Source organism: Caloenas nicobarica, chromosome 1 (genome assembly GCF_036013445.1).
Source record: "Caloenas nicobarica isolate bCalNic1 chromosome 1, bCalNic1.hap1, whole genome shotgun sequence".
NCBI classification, from domain to species: domain Eukaryota; kingdom Metazoa; phylum Chordata; class Aves; order Columbiformes; family Columbidae; genus Caloenas; species Caloenas nicobarica.
Window position 1 is genome coordinate 161,647,199 of NC_088245.1, and position 19,019 is coordinate 161,666,217.

The 19,019-nt window shown below is 40.6% G+C and overlaps 1 protein-coding gene across 1 annotated transcript in view; it reads right to left on the reverse strand.

Moving 5' to 3' along the window:
• Positions 1-2,264: 2,264 nt before the first annotated feature.
• GPC6 (glypican 6) overlaps positions 2,265-19,019 on the reverse strand; it is a 769,976-nt gene continuing 753,221 nt past the window's right edge. Inside the window, exons 7-9 of the mRNA XM_065651447.1 lie at positions 12,101-12,237; positions 2,912-3,087; positions 2,265-2,467 (exon numbers count right to left, since the gene is read on the reverse strand). Of these exons, the coding sequence (XP_065507519.1) occupies positions 2,265-2,467; positions 2,912-3,087; positions 12,101-12,237 (516 nt within the window). The remainder of the gene's footprint in view (positions 2,468-2,911; positions 3,088-12,100; positions 12,238-19,019) is intronic.

The following is a 19,019-nucleotide window of genomic DNA, read 5'->3' on the forward strand; positions in this document are numbered from 1 at the left end:
CAAATGAAAAAGCCTGTGAGAATTGGTTTGAACTCTGCTGTTTAACTTTGTGAAGGCATTAAATGCTGAATCATGAGACCTGCTTTAGAGAGAACCATCAGAGCAGCAGGAAGCACTGCGGTGGCTGGGCTGAGACATGCGTGGTCTGAACACCCAGCCAGCAACTCCTGCACACTAGGCTGGGCACAGAAGAATAGATCATTATACTTTGAAGTAAACAAATGGGGAAAAAAAAGAATAGAATACAAGTGACTCAAAACTTATGCTTTTGTTTTTAGACATATTATATAGATAGTTTGTAAATACTTTTTGGTAAAAGTGCTTAAGTATACTTTATCCTAATGTGCTGTGTGTTTTCTAATTTAATTTCATGCCTAAATCAATAGCTAATTATAATTTGACAAGCAAAAGAGATTACAATGGATATGATCTACCTGCTCTGCTGCTAAATTGTAATGTGGTTGCCTGGCTTTACCTTGTTTCCACAATTTGTCTATACCATTTTCAGAGACACCGTAAGAATCAGGAAATAAATTTCTGACGAATAATTTCAACACCATGCAGAATTGTCCCAGAAGCCCTTTGTTTGTGGCTGATGGAAGAGGGAAGGTTTTGATGTCTAGTTGCTGGCACTTGTGTCCAGGATTTAAACACCTTCCATCTTGGGTCTTAACGACCAGATGCAAATTAGGGAAACTCTATCCAGGACCATGGTCATTTAGGCAATGAATATTAAAGCAATGTATCCTTGAGGAATCTGAGAGTACAATTGCGATCACAAAGAACATCCGTGTCCTTCTTTAGGCCTGTCACACAAACTCACGTGCCCCCCCCAAATTCACACATATGAGAGAGGTTTTCTCCCCCACCCTGCAAACCTGTTAAGGAATGGACAACTGGATATGTAAAAAATTCTCTTCTTTGATTTTCGTGCTCACCAGTCATTAAAGGGCTACTTTTCAGAGCAGCACAAAAAAAGAAGAGTTGGTTGACCAAACATTTTTTTCTTACAAAGAGGTGTCAACCCTGAGCTTGTAATTAAGAAGTTAAAATCTGTGATTTATATATATTTATATATATAAAAATAGATGATCATACTAAGACTAAAAAAGTGAAAGAAATCTCCATGTCACTACTATATATTTGTTTGTTCTGAAATTTTGTAGAAGAAATCCTTGTGACACTGAAATTAACTGATATGAAAGATGTAGTTAGCTGTGAAACACACTACTGATCAGGTCGCTGTTAGTCCATTAGAGAATTGCTGTCTTGGTAGGATAATGAACATAGTAGCAGAAAGTCCTAACTGATGTCAGAACTGTAACAAAAGGAAAGAGAATATATCACAAGAGATTATTTTCTGTCTGAACCCTTGAGGGGAGATTTGTCAGGAGCGTTGTTTAGCATTATCACCACGGCTGATGGTGAGCTAAGTGGAAATCTGTGCCAATTGTATAACATGGATAAATACTAAAAGAAGCTAGGTGAAATCATGCTACTACTCAATTTTTTACTGGGCATTAAGATTTAAATCCTAAACAACTGTAACATGATATTCTGAAGCTAGTGGAGTTACTATCATACTAAAAGATAAACTTATTTTTTCACCTTCTCTACCTTCATGCCAATATGATGTGGCTGGCAGAGGGAGTGCAAGACATTCGCCATTGAAATATAGTTTTGTGTTGAAAAAAAATCCAGACTTCCTCCCTATAGCAATGATCATTCTGATGACCTGAATCATCCTACAGAAGTTCCTAAAGGAAACCTGGTTGTCAGTGAAGAATGGTTGCATTTTTTTTTTGTTCCTTTCTTGTCTCTTTTTTTTGTTTGTTTGTTTTGTTGATATCTGTTGTAATGCAGCAGCCTTGAGTCAGGCCTGATTCAGAAAGAAAACTGTTTTCTTGGTTTCTTTCCCCCTCTTTTTTCTCATTAGGGGAAAACAGACACTGTAAGATCCTTTTTTACTTTTGCAGCATAAAAGGAAATGAAGCTCAGAAAGTCTCCTGTAATAAAGGTTTGAGAAAGAATTCTCTCAAGAGTGGATATCATCTTCAGAGATATCTGAAAAAAGCAAGAAGCAGTTCAGTCTGGCACCTGGTACTCTTTGGGAAAACAAAAAAGGGAAGCAGGTTGCAGTACTGCTCTCTTCTCGTAGAAAACTGCAAGTGTTTGTGGCATGGTCTGTTGTCCAAGAGTATAAGAAAAGAAGAAAGTTGCCTGTTTCTGTAGCTAAAACACAGTTTCTCTGACCAGATCCAGGATTATCTCCACTGTCTCTGCAGTACGAGACTGATGAAGGTGACAAGCAACGTCTGCAGTGACCAGCCAGGCTGCGTGGCTGAAGCCTCCACCTCCCTCCTGTCAGAGTCGACCAGTGGTGCTTCGGTGGTGACGAAATCGAACTCAGTGGGACAGATGTCGTCCGTACAGCCACTTCCACTGCCCGAGCCGCTGGTTTCGTCACCTGGCACAAGGGAGTGAGGGAAACAGCATGAGGTCCATGAGTTACAGTATTCGTCCCTTTCCTCCATTCCCATTCCACCCGGCACCCTGGTGGGGATGAACACGGCGGGAATGTGTCAGTGGCGTGAACTTTCATGCAGTAAAGGATCCAAACGAAAGCCACTGTGATTTAGTTAGGTGTTTAAATGTCCTTCTGAAAAAGGAACGGATTGCTGGCATTATGGAAAGCCCTCAGTGCCTTTATGCGTTTGACATGAAGATAAGCAAGAGAAGCAAAGGAAACAAACATAAAACTGGAATTTCGTGGGACAGAAAAAGACCTTTTTTTAATGTTGTCAGCAGCACAGACCATAAAGACCAAAGAAAGCAATTCCAATGGAACTGATTTATAAATGTGTTCCAAAAATATACTTCTAATGGTTTATAATGGTTAATGGTTTCTTACTTGTATCCTGGAAGTTGACATCATTTCCATTATATGCATTCTTCAGTTTGTTAGTCATGACACGTAAGGCCATGATTTGCTGTCGAATGAAGGTGTCTGGCCTTGTGATGTCCACATCTACTTCTGGATTGTTGATCTGGTTGGTCAAGCCATCATTCATAATCTCAGGCAAGTATCTATATAGTAGGATGAATGATTAGTTTCAGATGCAATAAGTTTCAGAAATAAAAGACTGTACAGTAAATGCTGTGCCAAACAATTTGACACTGATAACAATTACGCAGTTCTTAAACGGCTCCAGTGAAACCACTTTAAAATATGTTTTTTAATTTTACAGACTGTAAAGGCTCTTTTTTTAGTAGCTCAGCTGCATGGAGAGCAGAACAGATTTAAGTTATCCAACCTCCTAACTCTCCACATACTCCCCAGCAAGTGCACTGACTCTGTAAACTATGGAAGAGGTTCACCAGCCAGCAGTAAGTCACTGCATGCTCAGATCTTTTGCTTATACGAATGGTTGTGCACTAAATTAAGCATCTAGCAGTGCATCCTTCTGTTTTTATTTCTTCCTGCTTAAAAACTATGAACTCTTTGTTATATATGGCACATTTGTTGTTCTGAGATAGTTTAGAAGGCTATCTTGAGGCATTATGGCTCTGCTTGTTCAAACGAAGCACTTCATTTTCCTCTCCATTTCTTCCTTGCATCCCCTTTTTGACCACTGTGAACAACATCTCCAGCCTATCCGACATCCAGGCCCACGAACAGTGTTGTGGGTTTACCAAACTCCAGTATTGTCTTTAATTTGGACCTTATTCCTTACAAACAGGCTAGACTTACATCTCCCATGTGTGTGCAACGTATTTAAGGTATGGCATTTCATATCCATCCACAGACCTGAATTTTTATTCAGGCTCTTAGCTAACATTTCTTGATTACTGCAGCATTCCCTTCTTTGACCTTGGCAAATGCAGTCTTAGGCTGCTCACAGGCAGCAAGTGTGCTTTTGCAGGTATCTCTTCCCTACAAAAATCAGCCCATGCTTTCAATCATCCTACTGCAAAAGTCTCATCATCTTTTGTTAAATATGCACACTTTTTCCCCTGCTGCTATTTGTCCTCAGGAAACTCTCCTTACAGCAGGCATCTGCAAAGCTACTTCTTTTTTTCCCCTACTTTGAATCTCTGTTAAAAATTACCTGTGCATTTTACAGCTGCTAGGCTGATAAAGGGCTGACATTATTTGTCTGTGCTGGCATGGTATCCTGAGAAAATAGTGTCTGTTTTCTCTTGTCTGTCTTTATTTACCTACTATCTTTGTCTCATATTTACACTGCAAGGGCTTTGGGGCAGATCTACCCTTTGTTTGTGTTCTTTATCAGGATATTATCTATTTTTGTAATTAGCTTGCATTCCAGGCTACCTTTCTGATGTTTGTGGGACTCCTCGTGTGGGTATGTGCTCAGCCCATATTGATAGCACAGTCTAGCTTAGTAATGGCAAACTTTCATGTTGCTTGGTACCAAATATAGTTTAAGAGTTTTTTACTTCACTCTCACTTGTGCCAGCCCAGTTCTCTATCAATATTCAAATTTGGCACTGGTGTCGGTGTTATGTTCATATTGGTCTGGAAAACAAGTGTATCCCTTAAAAAAAATGTGAGAGTAACAGAGAAGAAAGGACTTTCTCTGCTGAAGTCATGGTTAAAGGAAGACAAGTTTTGTATTGGTTCTGGAGGTTCACAAAATGATGACTGCTTTGCTGCACCAGGGAAGGGTTTAGTCTCATCGTAATAGGTACTCACTTCACAAGATGCGACTCATTTGTCATCAGCGGCCTTTTAAAGCTTACATGAGAATAATCCTGGGGGAGTGTGAACATGAAAGAACAAGACATGACTGCCAAAAATACCCAGCCTCAAACTGTGTGTCCTGTTGTTTCATCAGTACCATAATGAGAAATAACAATGCTGTAGAGATCCCATCCAGACTCCTACAGTACAAGTTGAACTATGGTGACAACACAGAGCCATCTCCCCTAGTACAGAGGACTGCAGACTGCAGTGTTATGAATCACCAAAGATAGAAATTGGAAATAATTCTGCAGAGCTGTCTGGTGGCAGCAGGATGGAGACCTTGGCAGGCAGGGAAGCTCTGGGCTGCAAAAGAACAGCACCTCTATCTGTCACACGTCTCTGCAAATGAAATGGCTGCTGTAGATAAATTACTCAGCCTAGAAGTATATCAGTGATTTCAAGGTGCAGTTGATTAAAAAAGTAAGAATCTAAGAATTGCGCTGCTGGATCAGAGAGGATGTCCATCTTGCCTGGTATCTTGTCCATGACAAGGGCCATAGCTGTTAGCAGCTAGAAGTGATTGGAAATCACCGAACGTTCATGTGGATTGCTTTCCTTGTTTATGAAGAGTTAGCTGCTCTTTATTGCAAGCCATCCAGGAGAAGCTATGGCTAGCTCTGAATGGCAGTTCACAGGCTTTCTTTGACTGATTTATGTTTGATTTCATCTTGTCTTATTGTCAATAATAGAAGAAGAATGTACCGACTTCTCAGTAAGCTTTTCATATGGAGACAATATGAGTGAGTTTGGAGATTTAAAGCAGTTAAAGTGCACTTTTTATTGAGGTTCATATTCTGCACTGTGATCAGTGTGGGTCTAGTGTCCTTCTGAAGACCATCTAACTTTACATGAGCCAGCCCATTCAGTCATAGGAAGTGATTCAGTCAATCTGTCACACTCCCCCTAGTATCTGCTTCAGGATTTGGTGATCCCCAAAGCATTCCTGAAATGAAGAGGTTAACCCCTCGGGCAAACAGTCAGTGCATCTCACCCAGATGTGTAAGGCAGCCATACTGGATGTGGGTCACAAGAAATCCATTACTTTATGATTGTCTAAAAGTTAGGTGGATATTTAAATTCCAAGGGGAATGAGCCTCTTAGCATTTACGGCATAAGGGCATAAGAGCATAAGAATTAGAGAGGCTGAGGTTTCATCTTTAGGTTTATACAAGTACCAAAACTTGTACCTGTACAGATACAAAAAAATGCAACTGTCAGCATATGAGCAGACTCCCACTCTTGTCAGACCTAGTCAACACAAGTTCTAGTCAAAACTAGTCAGGAGTTTATTTGTCAGGGGAGCAGGGACAGCTGTTGGAGTCCCACGTGCCTTTGGCCAGATGACTAGCTCATTAGATTTCATCTGCTGGGATTCAATCGGACAAACATAGACATCTGGTGCCATTTGAATGCTCTTGGTTATTCCTCCTTTTCTCGTTACTAGCCCTGAAGTGTGTGGCGTTCCCATAGGTCCTGCACCATATCTACAGGTGTGAGGGGGAGATCATGTAAATCTGGGGTATCTAAAATTATATTAGCTGTCTTTCTTTAGGCAGCTGAATTGAGTCTTGGGTGCCAGTTCAGCCACCAGGGTGTATGCTGTTTGGTGTCCTGCTGCCAGTAGGGTTTGAATACCTTGTAGGCTCAGTGTCTTATTTACCGGCTCCATGAAGGTGTCTTGACTATTTAGACAATCTCACACAGCAGTAGATAAGTGTGTTTAAGCTGTTGAAAACTGCCTCATTGACCACACTGTCAGGATATTGGGGCTCTCTTCAGGTGGTTTTTAAAATGCTCCAGCAGTTCTTGCCCAGGCTATGGTCAGGATGGGAGGTAGTGTCCTGCATCATATTCATCTCAGACATGCCATACAGTCTCAAATGACACTGCTCTTGCTTGGGCAACACAAATGATTCCTTATTGTCTCCCCCACAAGCATCTATATTTAAATGCATGAGTTTACATGCCTGCACGTGAAGCTGAATTCTGCCCTCATTATTGAACTACTTCATCTGCTTCCTCGGCGGGGGAGGGAAGGCATAAAAGCCTATATTGAATGTAAATATCTTTGAGTTGTTTTCCTTTCTTGAAAGGACTGGTACAGATAGAGGAACACGCAGTCCAAGGTGTTTTGTGAGTGACAGCCTCTGAGAGGCAGCCTGGCACATGTTCTGACAAAAGCATTTTGATGTGTGTAGGGTAGGGTTAAGTCACACGGAATTGGAAGCCATGTCTTGGGACTACTTTTTGACAGAAGATTTGTTGCTGGCTGGGCAAAGTTGTTAAGCACAGCTGCTTTTGCTGTAGTTCTGTAAATGGAGACACCCTTGTGAATTTTAAGCGTTGCTGCTGCTTCTGCTCTTGTTAATGATCTCTTTGTATGCCTGGCCATTACAAGAACTATATGGCCATTATAAACAAAAAGAAGAGAAGTGCCAACTTGAATCAGTGTCTGTTCTTTGCATCGTCCTAGCAAAAAAAAAAAAAAAATCAGCTTTCTTAGCCCTCTGAGTACAGAGAAACTGAACAATATTGTTTATTTTCTGCTGTTTGCTCCTTGCTCAGCTATGTCAGGATTTTAGTGTAATTTACATTGTTTTCTAAAATATTAATGCTTTCTCTTCCTCTTAGCCTTTCCATAGTTCTTGTCTCAGCAGGCACAACAGAGATGTCTTTTGGCACACCATAGCCAAGCACTACAAAGCCTTTTTCTTTTTTTTAATATCCAGTTAATGTTCCAGGGTATCTGCTTCCTTTTCAAGTCTAAAAAAAAAAAAAGACTGATGAATCTTTCAGGTCATTTATGAAAAGGCTGTAGATATGAAAAAAAGACAACACAAAATGGAGGAATCTTCCTTTTTTTTTTAAAGGGCACCACTCTCCATATTTTGCTGCTGCAGCAGCTGCTTACAGTACGACTGGAGCATCCCACCTAGGCAGTACTGGAGTTTTTCCAGGTGCACAGAATTGTAGGCAATAGAGTACAGAATACAGCACAGGCTCACTCAGACTGGGCTGGGGGTAGGCAGTCACATCTGCTCCAGAAAGATAAGTGCAGTGGAAAATTGACTTGTTTGGCTAACTAGATCACCTCATCTGATTCTGTTTGCTCAGGAGGTAATCCCCACAGGATTTTTTTTTTTTTTTTTTTCCTCCAGCTTGGAGAAAAGCTCGAGGAGACAGAAGGAGAGGGAGAAAAATGGCTCATCTGCCAGTTTTTTGGAAGGAAGAAGCAGAAAAATTAAACTAGAGCCATCAATCAAGAATAAGCAGTTTTCCCACTTGCTGAGAAGTGGTTTATTCACACTCTTACCAGTGGTGCTAAATGATTATCTTTGCCTACCTCCAGGTAAAGGACATTGAACTGATTCTTGTTGCAAACCTTGCTGGTCAGCAATGAGCAACTTTCCCAGGGCAGCCACTGATCTGGTGAGTCTTTCTTTCCAACTGAATTTCACCAGAAATGAAAGGCTCTCTGCCCAGAAAGTAGGGACTCACCTGCCTATGGCAGAAGAAGAAAATGTCAGGCCAGCTGAGACTTTATGCTACGTACATTTGGGTGGAATAGCTTGTAGCTTTGAGCTAGATGTTGAAAATTACAGTGTTAATTTCTCCTTTTATTTCTTACCTTTCTCTATGCTTGACTCAAGCACTGGAACAGGTTGCCCAGGGAAGTGGTTGATTCACCATCCCTGGAGATGTATGTAAAAGATATATGGATGTGGTGCTTCGGGACATAGATTAGTGGTGGACTTAGCAGTGCTAGGTTAATGGTTGGACTCCATGATCTTAAAGGTCTTCTCCAAACTAAACAATTCTATGATTCTACAGGTTTGGGTTTTTTTTTTAATGTTTATAATTACCGTCTGTCTTATATATAATTCTATTTCTTCTTCATTGTACTTCGAAGAGTGGCAGCATTCCTCATGGAAAGGAGGACAAGTCTCATGTCTTCCATAGATTACAGCCTTCCAGAGCTAAAACATATTCGTAGGTCTATAGTCCTGGTGAGCAAGAGCACCAAGATGATAGTGCATAAGCATGTCTCACATGGGTTGGTTGAAACAAGTTGGCTGAGTTGGTTGGAGCAACTCAAGGTTCTTCTGGCCACCAGAGCAGTTGCAGGTTTAGTTACTGTTCTCATTTCAGTAAAAGTCAATTATTCAAAGGCTAATAGCTTGGATTCAGTTTAACTCCTAAAGCCTGAATTCCATCAGGCCTGGGAAAATTCCTTAATTTCTGGAGAACAGTGAAGAGGTTATCAGCTGTTAAGAATTTATCTACATTTAAGGAAGAAGCAAAACTTGATGTTTGGTCTTAATGATCATTTTTAGATCCTAAATATATTTTAAAAAAATCTCTGTGCATCTGGCATAAGGCATTAATTCTTTAAACATAAAATTATGTTCTTTTGTGAGTACAGATACAATGGGAAGACCTGTTGGGGATCTCTTTAAAAGGCACTTCATTTAAAGTAGCTATTATTATTATTTCTAATATAGATTTTTTTTTTTTTTAAATAAATGTTTTCCCATTTCCACAGCACTTGGTTTCTACCTGATGTGTCCTGATTAAAACCATTCTTTGTACAGGATCAGCAAGGAGCCAAGTGCACTCTTCCAGAACACCAAATAGATGACTCTGTTACCCCATGATTATTCGCGAATTGGTGACCTTCATTTGGCTACTTGGTGTCACTGTAAATTAATCATGGTAGCAAAGTGATATCTGGGGAGTGTAATAACCACAAGTGACCTTGGTGTAATGCCTCTCTCAGGAGAAAGCCTAGCTTTCATTTTCTATAGTCTCAGATTTGTAACTCTTTTTCCCTGTAAAAGCAGCATCGAAAGGTGATGTGTAGAATGAAACATGAGGTATAGCATCTATCTAGCAGTTCAAAGTTTCTAATTCTTTATACCACCACAGACTCTGATCAAAACCTAAAACCAGTCTTCTTTCCCAACAGCAGACAACACCATGCTGTCTTCTTATTTGTATTAGTATATTAAAGCCTAGGAAAACAGCAGATGGTTAAATTTCATTTTTTTCGTATCATGAGCTGTTGTCATATTCTCTGGAATTCAAAATGCAGCTCCTTATATAGCACAGGGATGCTTAGGATGGATGGCATGGTGAACACAAATAGGTTCATGCATATTGGCCAAATTTTGCCAGCCTTGTTCTTCCGAACTAGTGTTTGATATCAGATACTAATCAGTATGATCAAAGAAACATTTCTTTTTTTTTTCATTATGCTGCCGTAAATGTCCTTGTTCACCAGCCAAGAGGTGATTTTGCATCTAAGGCTAGTTGTTTTCAACAATATCATTTCATACACAGGCCATGGCATTCTGTGGTATCTCTCTGATTTATTTCTGTTCTCTCCACCTGAAGAATTTGTTGTATTCTGTTTTTAAGACTATGACTATATGTTTCCTGGACAGAGGAACAGTGGCTGAGCCTGCTGAGATTGCATTTTCAGGATATACTTCGAAGTTGTAATTCCACATCTAGTGAAACGTGTGAGATTATCAGCAGAGGACAGCTTTTCTCAATGGCTCCAGAACATTAATCTCAGAAGGCATTGTGAAAATAATCAGACTTGTCATAAGATAAATACTGCAAAAGGATGGTGAAAAACTATGTGCATAAAATGCACCTCCATAACTCCCAACAAATGTAGAAGTTCTTCCAGAACCTTCAGTGCAGGAGCAGAAGACAGCTGAGAAGTATTGGCCAGACATGGTACAAACACTAGCATTGGTCATGGAAGCCAGGAGGGATAATAGAAGGTTTGTTTGACTGCTTTTTTGTAGAAAGAGTAGCATATATCTCTTATTAATGCATGCATCCTGATGCCATGCATGGCATCCAGCTGGGAGGCCTGGAAATGCTGTTCAACTGCTGCAGCACATCGGCTTGGGGCCATACCTTACAAAGCCCACTGACTAGAAAAGATATTATAGGGAAAGATAAAAACACATTTCTATTTCTCTCTTCACACTGTTCCTTTGTGATGAGTCCTGTAAGAGCCAGACGCTCCTTCTCACTGTCTTTCTCAGAGTCCCTGGGGGATTTCTCTGGATCTGGGACTCAGGGACGGAGCAGTGTGTTCAGTGGGCTAGCAGCATCCCAAACAGCCCTCTCCTTTCATCTGTAATATGAATTCTTTTAAGCCTTATGTAGTCAGGCTAGGAGAGAGGGTGTGTGTTTAGCGCAAAACCTTCTCCTGTAAAGTGTGTGCCTGATAAAAATGGTTATATGGTGGGATTGGTGTAATATATCTGTGTATCCATCAATCCATCCATCTATCCATGCAAAATGACACTTAACATGTTTGTGAGTTTCTTCCCATGTAGTCTTATTTTCACCAAGCTTTTATATTTTATGTGCTTGTCTCACTTTTTTTTTTTTTTTTTGGTTGTTGTTTGCTCATTTTTTAATTCTGGCTTTGTCTGTATCATCAGGTAAAAGGAAGACAAAGATTCCAGTGTCTGAGTGCCGGAAAGTATAACTGCTCTCCAGATTCAGCACTCACCAGACACCAAAGCTCTCAACTCCTTCTGTCTCCTCAAAAGCACGAGCTACTGCTGCAGACCTGAAACCTGACTGCCTCCAGCGTGGTCCTTGAACCAATTCCTCTCTCGGTCTTTCTCAGCAGGGATAATCAGATCCTCTCCTCTGTCAGCTGATGAATCCACGCTGGGACCTTTGGAGACACCTGCTCATCTGCCAGCCCTGCCACAGCCAGCGCCAAGCAAACTTCAAAATTAAAGCTCATAGAAAACTCATCACAAACAAGGGCAGATGACCACAGTATCTTATGAAATAACATAAGGTCAAGCCTTCTACACAAGATAAGTAGGACTGTCACATTTATTCTCTGCTGGCTATTTTTTTTCCCCCAGCAAATAGCCCTAAGCTTTGCCAGCCAATAGCAAATAGAGCTGAAATTCCAATTTCTGTTTCATCCCAGTATGATATCCCGAGAGTGCAATTGCTTTACAAGCTGTCAGTCCCAACACAGGGATGCTAAATGGAGCTAAAGAGCTCTTTGAAATCTTGATATAAATTATCCTTCTGGAGCTGAACCAATGAACATTTTCTGTGTTCCCATGCTGACACGCTGTGCACATTTACCCTGACTCACACTCCGGCTTTAATGGCACCTTGACAATAAGTAATCTCGGCTACAAGCTGCGTGTGGACGATTACTTGCTCTCCCCATTTCCGTTTTGCCCTTATAAACAGTTTTGTGAAATGCCCTTAGTTTTGCGATTGCTTCGAGCTGGATGGGGATTTGGACCGAGTGCGGTGGAGAGGGGTCCACCTCACCTCGCCTTGGTGTGGCCATTCCAGCAGTCCTCCTCGACTGACGGACCGGCTGTCACTCGCTCATCCTTGCAGATTGTGTAGGGTAAAGTTGACCAGAACTTTTTAGAGAGCTTTAGTTTTTCTTTAATGTCTGTTACCTGATTAAGAGACAATGAGAGGGAAAACAAGTTAAAAACATCAGCCATGCTCACTATCATGCTAAATGAAGTTTAATTCCATAATGGTGATGATGGTGAAGGTTAAGAGGGCTGAAGGTGCTAAAACTTAAATTTCTGTATTTATGAGCAAGGCACTCAGCTTTTGGGTTCAGAGAGCACAAATAATCAAAATTATGTTTTTCCACAGGCAAGACATTAATAAAAGTATGTTACATCTTGCTCTTTCTAGTCTCCATTTGTCTAAGATTTTCTGAATACACATTTCTAAGAACTAATATGCCTCACAGTCTGCTGAATGTAAATTCAGTTAAACAGTGTACATCAGATAAAATGTCTCACCCACCAACTTTGTCGTGTTTTAGATAAATATTATATTTAGAGCTACATAAGCAGGTTCTAAAAATTGGTGCAGTGCTGAGTTGATGTTGAACTGATTTAAGATACGCAGGCTGAACACATTGCAGTACATTTTGGTTTCAGTAACAGCGAGAAGTTTGTGTATATACATGCATGCAGAGACTACATTCATCTTTGCTGTTAGGTGTAGATAAATATCTGCAGCTGGACACAGACTTCAGGTTCAAGAAATGTTGGGACAATAGTGAAACAGTTTCTTTACATTATAAACTCCTTGAAAAACACTATAATTTGGCACGATTCAGCAGCAAGCGGGAACAAACTGAATTTCCAGCATCAATTTAACAAATAAAAGCTCTGGCTAAAATGTTACCAGTTCTTGTTTTACGTTTTGTACACTAAAGTGGAAGAATCTACAAGAATAGATACAAAACACAACAAAGGACAGACTACAAAGGATGAATGGTGCTACTGTTGCTCTTCTGGAAACAGATGCATTTCACATTAAGTTGTAATAGGATTTAGGGGAACTTTTTGAATAGCTTTCAAAGGAAATCGCTGAGCTTTATTCTTCAAAAAAACCCAAGAAATAAAATCTCTCCATTCTTCCATTCAGTTTCGAGATTGGCTTTTAGGTTGTTGAGGTACAATATTGTACTTGGCTATTTATCTCTTTTATCTTTTGTTCTGAAGACATGATAGCTCTCTGAGCAAATGGCCCACGCTGCTTTGCCTTGCTTAAACTCGGTGGAATGTCACTTTATAAGCTAGGAGATAGAAACAGCCAAGGATGTTATTTCAGAAGCACCATCCACATTTTCATCCGTAAGAAATAAGTCAGGCAGTATTTGGCTGCATGAGCTGTCGACGGTGTTTCTGGCCATGACAGACACCTTATAAATCTCCTCCACACTTCTCGCCAAGCCCTAGTGGCTTTGTTTTCATATGAGACACTAGCAGCATTTGCAAGCCTTAAAAATCTCAACAGGGGAGCCCTGTCAAGCCAAAATTTAAATTCCAGTTTATAGACCATGGGCAAGCCTTCAGCAGTAGTGGGAATGTTCTTGGGATGCCTGCCCTTTCTGATGTCTTTGGCTGATGGGACCAGGGTCTTTGGGCAGACAGCAGCCTCTCCTTCTGCTCATGTTGAAGGTAAAAACCCCAGGGTCCCTCCCAGTACAGCTAATCAGCACAAGCAACTTGGTTAAGCTGCCCAGTGTTCACAGAGAGGTGTGTAAAGTCCTGTTAGGCCACAGTGCAGTAAATCATACAGAGAAATCCTATAGAATACTTAGGGAAGAGGGTGTACAGTGAGGAGGGTCCATTTATATAAGCTTCAGGAACAGGGGAGCCAAGGGGACAGATTTTCTTATTTATTGCCTGTGCCTGGATAACTACACAAGCATTTTGATAGATAGCAGTGGTGAGCAATTAGTTGTCAAAGCAATAACTTCACCACTATCTGGAAGTTATTTCAAGCTATTCAAAACTCAGATGTTTAGAGTTATATTTAGATTTCTACTTAACCAAATGAGAGCTGGTGCTCCCGGACTGCAGACTTCTGTTTTTGAACTGTAAGTGAGACAACACCCATTGAAAAGTGATTTCCTCTCCTGGTCCTTGTAAGGGCTGTAATATGGAGTACACAGAAGTCAGCAAAAGAGTGGAGAGTGGTTCTTACAGCTCACATGCTGTACAGGCTGTCCAGATACTCCCTGAAAATCAGAATGAAGACTCCCATTCCCCAGTCACCTCTGAAGATATTAAATGATGTTTACATACTCTATATGTGTACTGCATATAGACAACAAATCATTAAATTTCCTAGCAATAAAGATTTTTTTTTCAGAAGTGCACCTGGCAAAGTAGAGGTGGTCTTGCTTTACCCAGGATTGTTGGCAAATGACAGGTAATTAATCTCACAGACATTCCCTTGAGATGTCATTCCCATTTTAGAGCCTGGGGGGGAAGGGAGACATTTACATGACTCACAAAAAGCAGCAATAGCAAAAATGACTACAGCTTAGGAAAAGGTTACCATTTGCAGCCCCCTCTAGGCTCCTCCAATTCAGGTGCATTTTAACACTTTTTATCCCCCTCAGATATTTGCCTTCAAAGCTATCCCCAGCTCCCCCTTGTGTTATTTCACCAGCGAGTTTTAAACAACTTGTGGACTCAGCCTGGGAAGTGTTGCACTTTCCTGCCGTGTGACCGGATCTCTGTTAACCCTCTCAGCTTTTGGCAGTGGAGTTCTCACAGCTACCTAAACGGTCCCTTGAACCTCACTCTGAAACTGGTGTTCTGGAAATGCAGGGTGTTTTCTGATGGCCTTGAAAGAAGAATTATGAGCACAGATTGATTCATGTCCTTTTTCGAGGGAGTAGCCTGACGGCCACGTTCACTTCTGCATGATGAACGATTGGGCAGGCAACAAATTTGGAGTACTTTTAATGTAACTTTAAATGCAGAATAGAATTAAGTGATGTAGTGCCCGCAATGATATGTAAAACTTTTGCCTGTGGGTTTCAGTGGCTTCAGTTCTGGGATCTCCTCAAGCATGGCCACAGAAAGTCTCTTATTAGTCCCCATGGTTATGCGTGTCCCACCATACGTCATTCTGATCACCACCAGCATGTAAAAAATGTGTTACAGATGTGCAGTCCCTTGAAAACAAGGCAAAAGCTGCTAAAGATTCAGTTACCATTGCTTGCTTGTGATATACCAAGTCAGACCTTAGTGACCTGTGCCCTTGTAAATGATTCTTTGGTATTTCCTATTCTTTGAATTAAAGATTGACTTGCAAGCTTGGTTAGCTTCTGTGGAAACATTTAAACATGAGATGTATGCAATTTTGATATTTTACGTATTTTCTTTCAACTTTCTCTAGCAGAGATTTATTCGGATTAGGACAGCTGGATCTCTTTGGCTTTAGTTAGCCTGACTTTCCCTAGCTATCTTCCTGACATAGCCCTGATATTATACTGAACTACTTTTTTTCAGCTACTTTCAGGGTAATAAATTTGTTTTAAATTGCAATACCTTGTCTCTCATAAGAAAAAGGATATAGCAAGAGCCATGCAAAGAGCTGAATTTTTAATTTATTGGGAGATATGTAGAAATGGATATTAAAATAGCCTGGCCTTCATTTATAATTGCTAACAGAAAGGAAGTGTTACTGTGTAGGTGAGAAATGTTAAATATTTGCATCATTTCCAAAGAGAAATTCATATCCGGAGTTATGGAAATGGTATAGTTACATGCTCTACATTGAGAAATACAGTTCATTTCTTATTTCTGCCGCTGACTTCTGATGTGACTGAGGCAGTCATGTATGTCATGCAATTCCTCAGCAGAATTTGGAACAGCAGCTGTGAGTTCAGTTCCAGCCCTACCAGCATAGGTTCAGTTATAAGCAGGTAAATAAAGATGACCAGTGTTTCTAGCTTCTTTACTCACCTTGCACTCTAACATAATGAAATGAGCTGAAAAGCAAGCCCATCATTTTAGCTGGAATCAGACCATAGCATTCCTTATTTTAATTCAAGACATATGGATAAATTGAAGGACTTGCCAGGATAATTCAAAAAAGCCTTGAAAATACCATGCAAAATTAAAAGTGAGGTGGCTACATTTTATAAGGCTTGAAATATCCCAGAAAGACATTTGCTTGTGAAATGAGCAGCCAATTGCTCATGGAATCCACTTTCATTTCCAATAGAAATGTGGGGGCCAAAAAGCAAATTTTAAAGGTGGGAGCCCTAAAATAATTTTTAAAAAGTAAATTCCCTTTTTTCCTCCTCCTTGCCTGCTAAGTTCTCCCCTGGCAAGTCCATCTCATGCCCTCCAATATAATCCCTACTTTCATAGATAGAGGAATATTAGAAAATGCTAAAATAGTGTTCAAAGCTAGTAGAATGCATCCAAAACTGACCCAAATCCAATGCAATAAATGATATGGAGTCTTGCTTGTGTTAAGAAGAAATGGTTCTCTTTAACCTTCTTTTTTTCTTCCTGGTGTTTTTGCATTGCATGTTTTTTTCTTGTTTATCCTGCAATTTGGGAAGATTTTATTTTTGATATGCAAGCAGAATATTGAGCTTGCCTTTCTGTCAATACCTTCTCCCTGGGGATGATGCTCAGAAACACCTCCATGTAAAGTCCCATGGAGAGTTAAGCCTTTATACCCCGGGAAAATGTACAAACATTTCTGGTTGCTCACTGGATGTCGCTTCTCTGGTGTAGCAGGGTGCCACTCCGGGTGATGCACCGTGGGTGAGCATGTGGTGGCGTAGCCACTTGGAAGGTGTTTGCAGCAGATGTTTGTGATGGGGCACTGTATTAATAATTTCAGGGACTTCAGGCTGGGTTTGTAAAGTGTATCCTACTGGTGTGTGACACCAACAGAACAGTTACAGACAGTGAGTAGAAAGAGTCCTGGGGTTTTGCCTTAGAGAAAAGACATGAAAGTAGCTATCACAAGCCATGTTTGTGTCTATGTAGTTTCTTTAGTCATATACTCCTTTGCCCTTCAATCCACAAGCAACATTTAACTAATGCCATTTCTTCATGCTACATTATTTCCAGATGAAAAAACAGACCATTTTCTACTGCCTGCTGCTTGCTTTCCCCTAGACGTGTCTAACATACCCAGCTACGCGCCCAGCACCCTTGCAGTCTCTATTTAAAATGATGTAGAGCTTGTATTAATACAATAATGGGCAGCTTGATAACAGATTTATGGATATGGTGCTTGACCACCTGAGCTGCATGTGGGATCACGAGGAGCATGTCCTTCACCATGGGCATGGCCAGGTAAGAACAAACAGATCATCACGATTTGATTTGTGTTATGCCATACCAGCAGAAAGCTGCACCAGATTTTCATACATTGATCAGTATTTATGTCCATTAGAGATTTAATTTGAAAGCATTCTAAGACTAATGGCCAAGAACTTGTTTAAAAGGACTAGGTCAGCAAGCACATATTATATACTGTCTCTAACTGGTTGTTGTGTTTATGTCTCTGCTGCATGTGGGTGTCACAGTTAGGGCAAGAATCATACGTCACAAGTAAGTTAGTACAGAACAGATGAGTGTTTTAATTGACGCACAGTTTGCCTTGCAAACTGTGCTTAATGAAAAGTAGTTCACTCAGACCTCTCTTTGAGGAGCTGCCTCTCAAGAAAGACGTCTCCTCTATGTACTTTGCTACAAATGTCAGCTTTATATAGATGTCTGAGGCACTAGACACCTGTGTATAAGCAACTGAACAGGGCTCCCACTATCTCACCCAGATGTTTGAGTTTAGCTAAAGAGGATATCTCTTGCACAGGTGGTTTTTTTTAAGGCACCTTAATTTCTCCACTGATTAGATATGGGGAGTGTAAGTGCATATTTTTTGTTTAGAACAGCTCATTAGGTGCCCAAAATTTCAATGTGCATTAGGTACCTCAGCGAGGATGACCTGCTTTGATTCAGAATGAGCAAAGCAGGACTTTATTTGCTCTATGTGGAGATTATTTTTTCATACATTATACATTTCCACACTTTCTCACAAAAGAAATGTAAATGCCAAGCAGTTGCCGAACCACCACATGCTTGATCGTGGATTATTTTTTTCAGCCTTTTAAAAAACAGCGAGGTGCGTAGGGCACGGATTCAGCGGGATTTGAGTACAGCGTGGGCTCTGGCTGCTGGGGAGCACTCTGGATGTGGGGGTTCCTGGAGATGGCAGTGTTGCTCAGCCTTTGCGCCGCTGCCAGCCCCCCGACGTGCGCCCGCTGCGTTTCGCAGAGAATAACGCCGTAGATTGTTCCGCTGAATATAAAACTGACAACCCTGTTATTTTAAACTCAAAAGTGACAGGCTGTTATTTTAATGAGGTCTGCCAGTGCCAAGGTTAACCAAAGCTCTATTTCCCCTACAAAACTTTAAGGCTGCGGTTCTAAAGAGGGGGCTGTGAAATTTTACGGTTATTGATACTTTCTCAACGCAGATAAGTTCTGAGGATTTCACCCAGGCCTTCTTGTGCAACAAATGTTTTTGTTTTTCTGCCTCTTTAAAAAAAAAAAAAAAAAAGAAAAAGACTTTGTGACTTTAAATGGTCCAGAGCTCTACTGATGACTGCCTGCTTGTGATTCATGTTTCTGCACAGAAAAGCAGATGACAGCTCTTCTAATCAAGAACTAACACTGAGCCCCAGTTATAAAGCACAAATGGGTGCTTGGGTAATTTGTGAAATAAAACAAATGAGCTAGGTGACTTTCCAAAGCAAGACTTTTCTCACCAGAGTGTTTTAAAGTGAAATGGAAGGATTTTTTTCTCTCCTTGTCTCTAAGGGCTACCCACATCTTTGACAAGCGAAAGTTAAGGCCTTTAATAACCTTATGGCACTGCTATCTTTT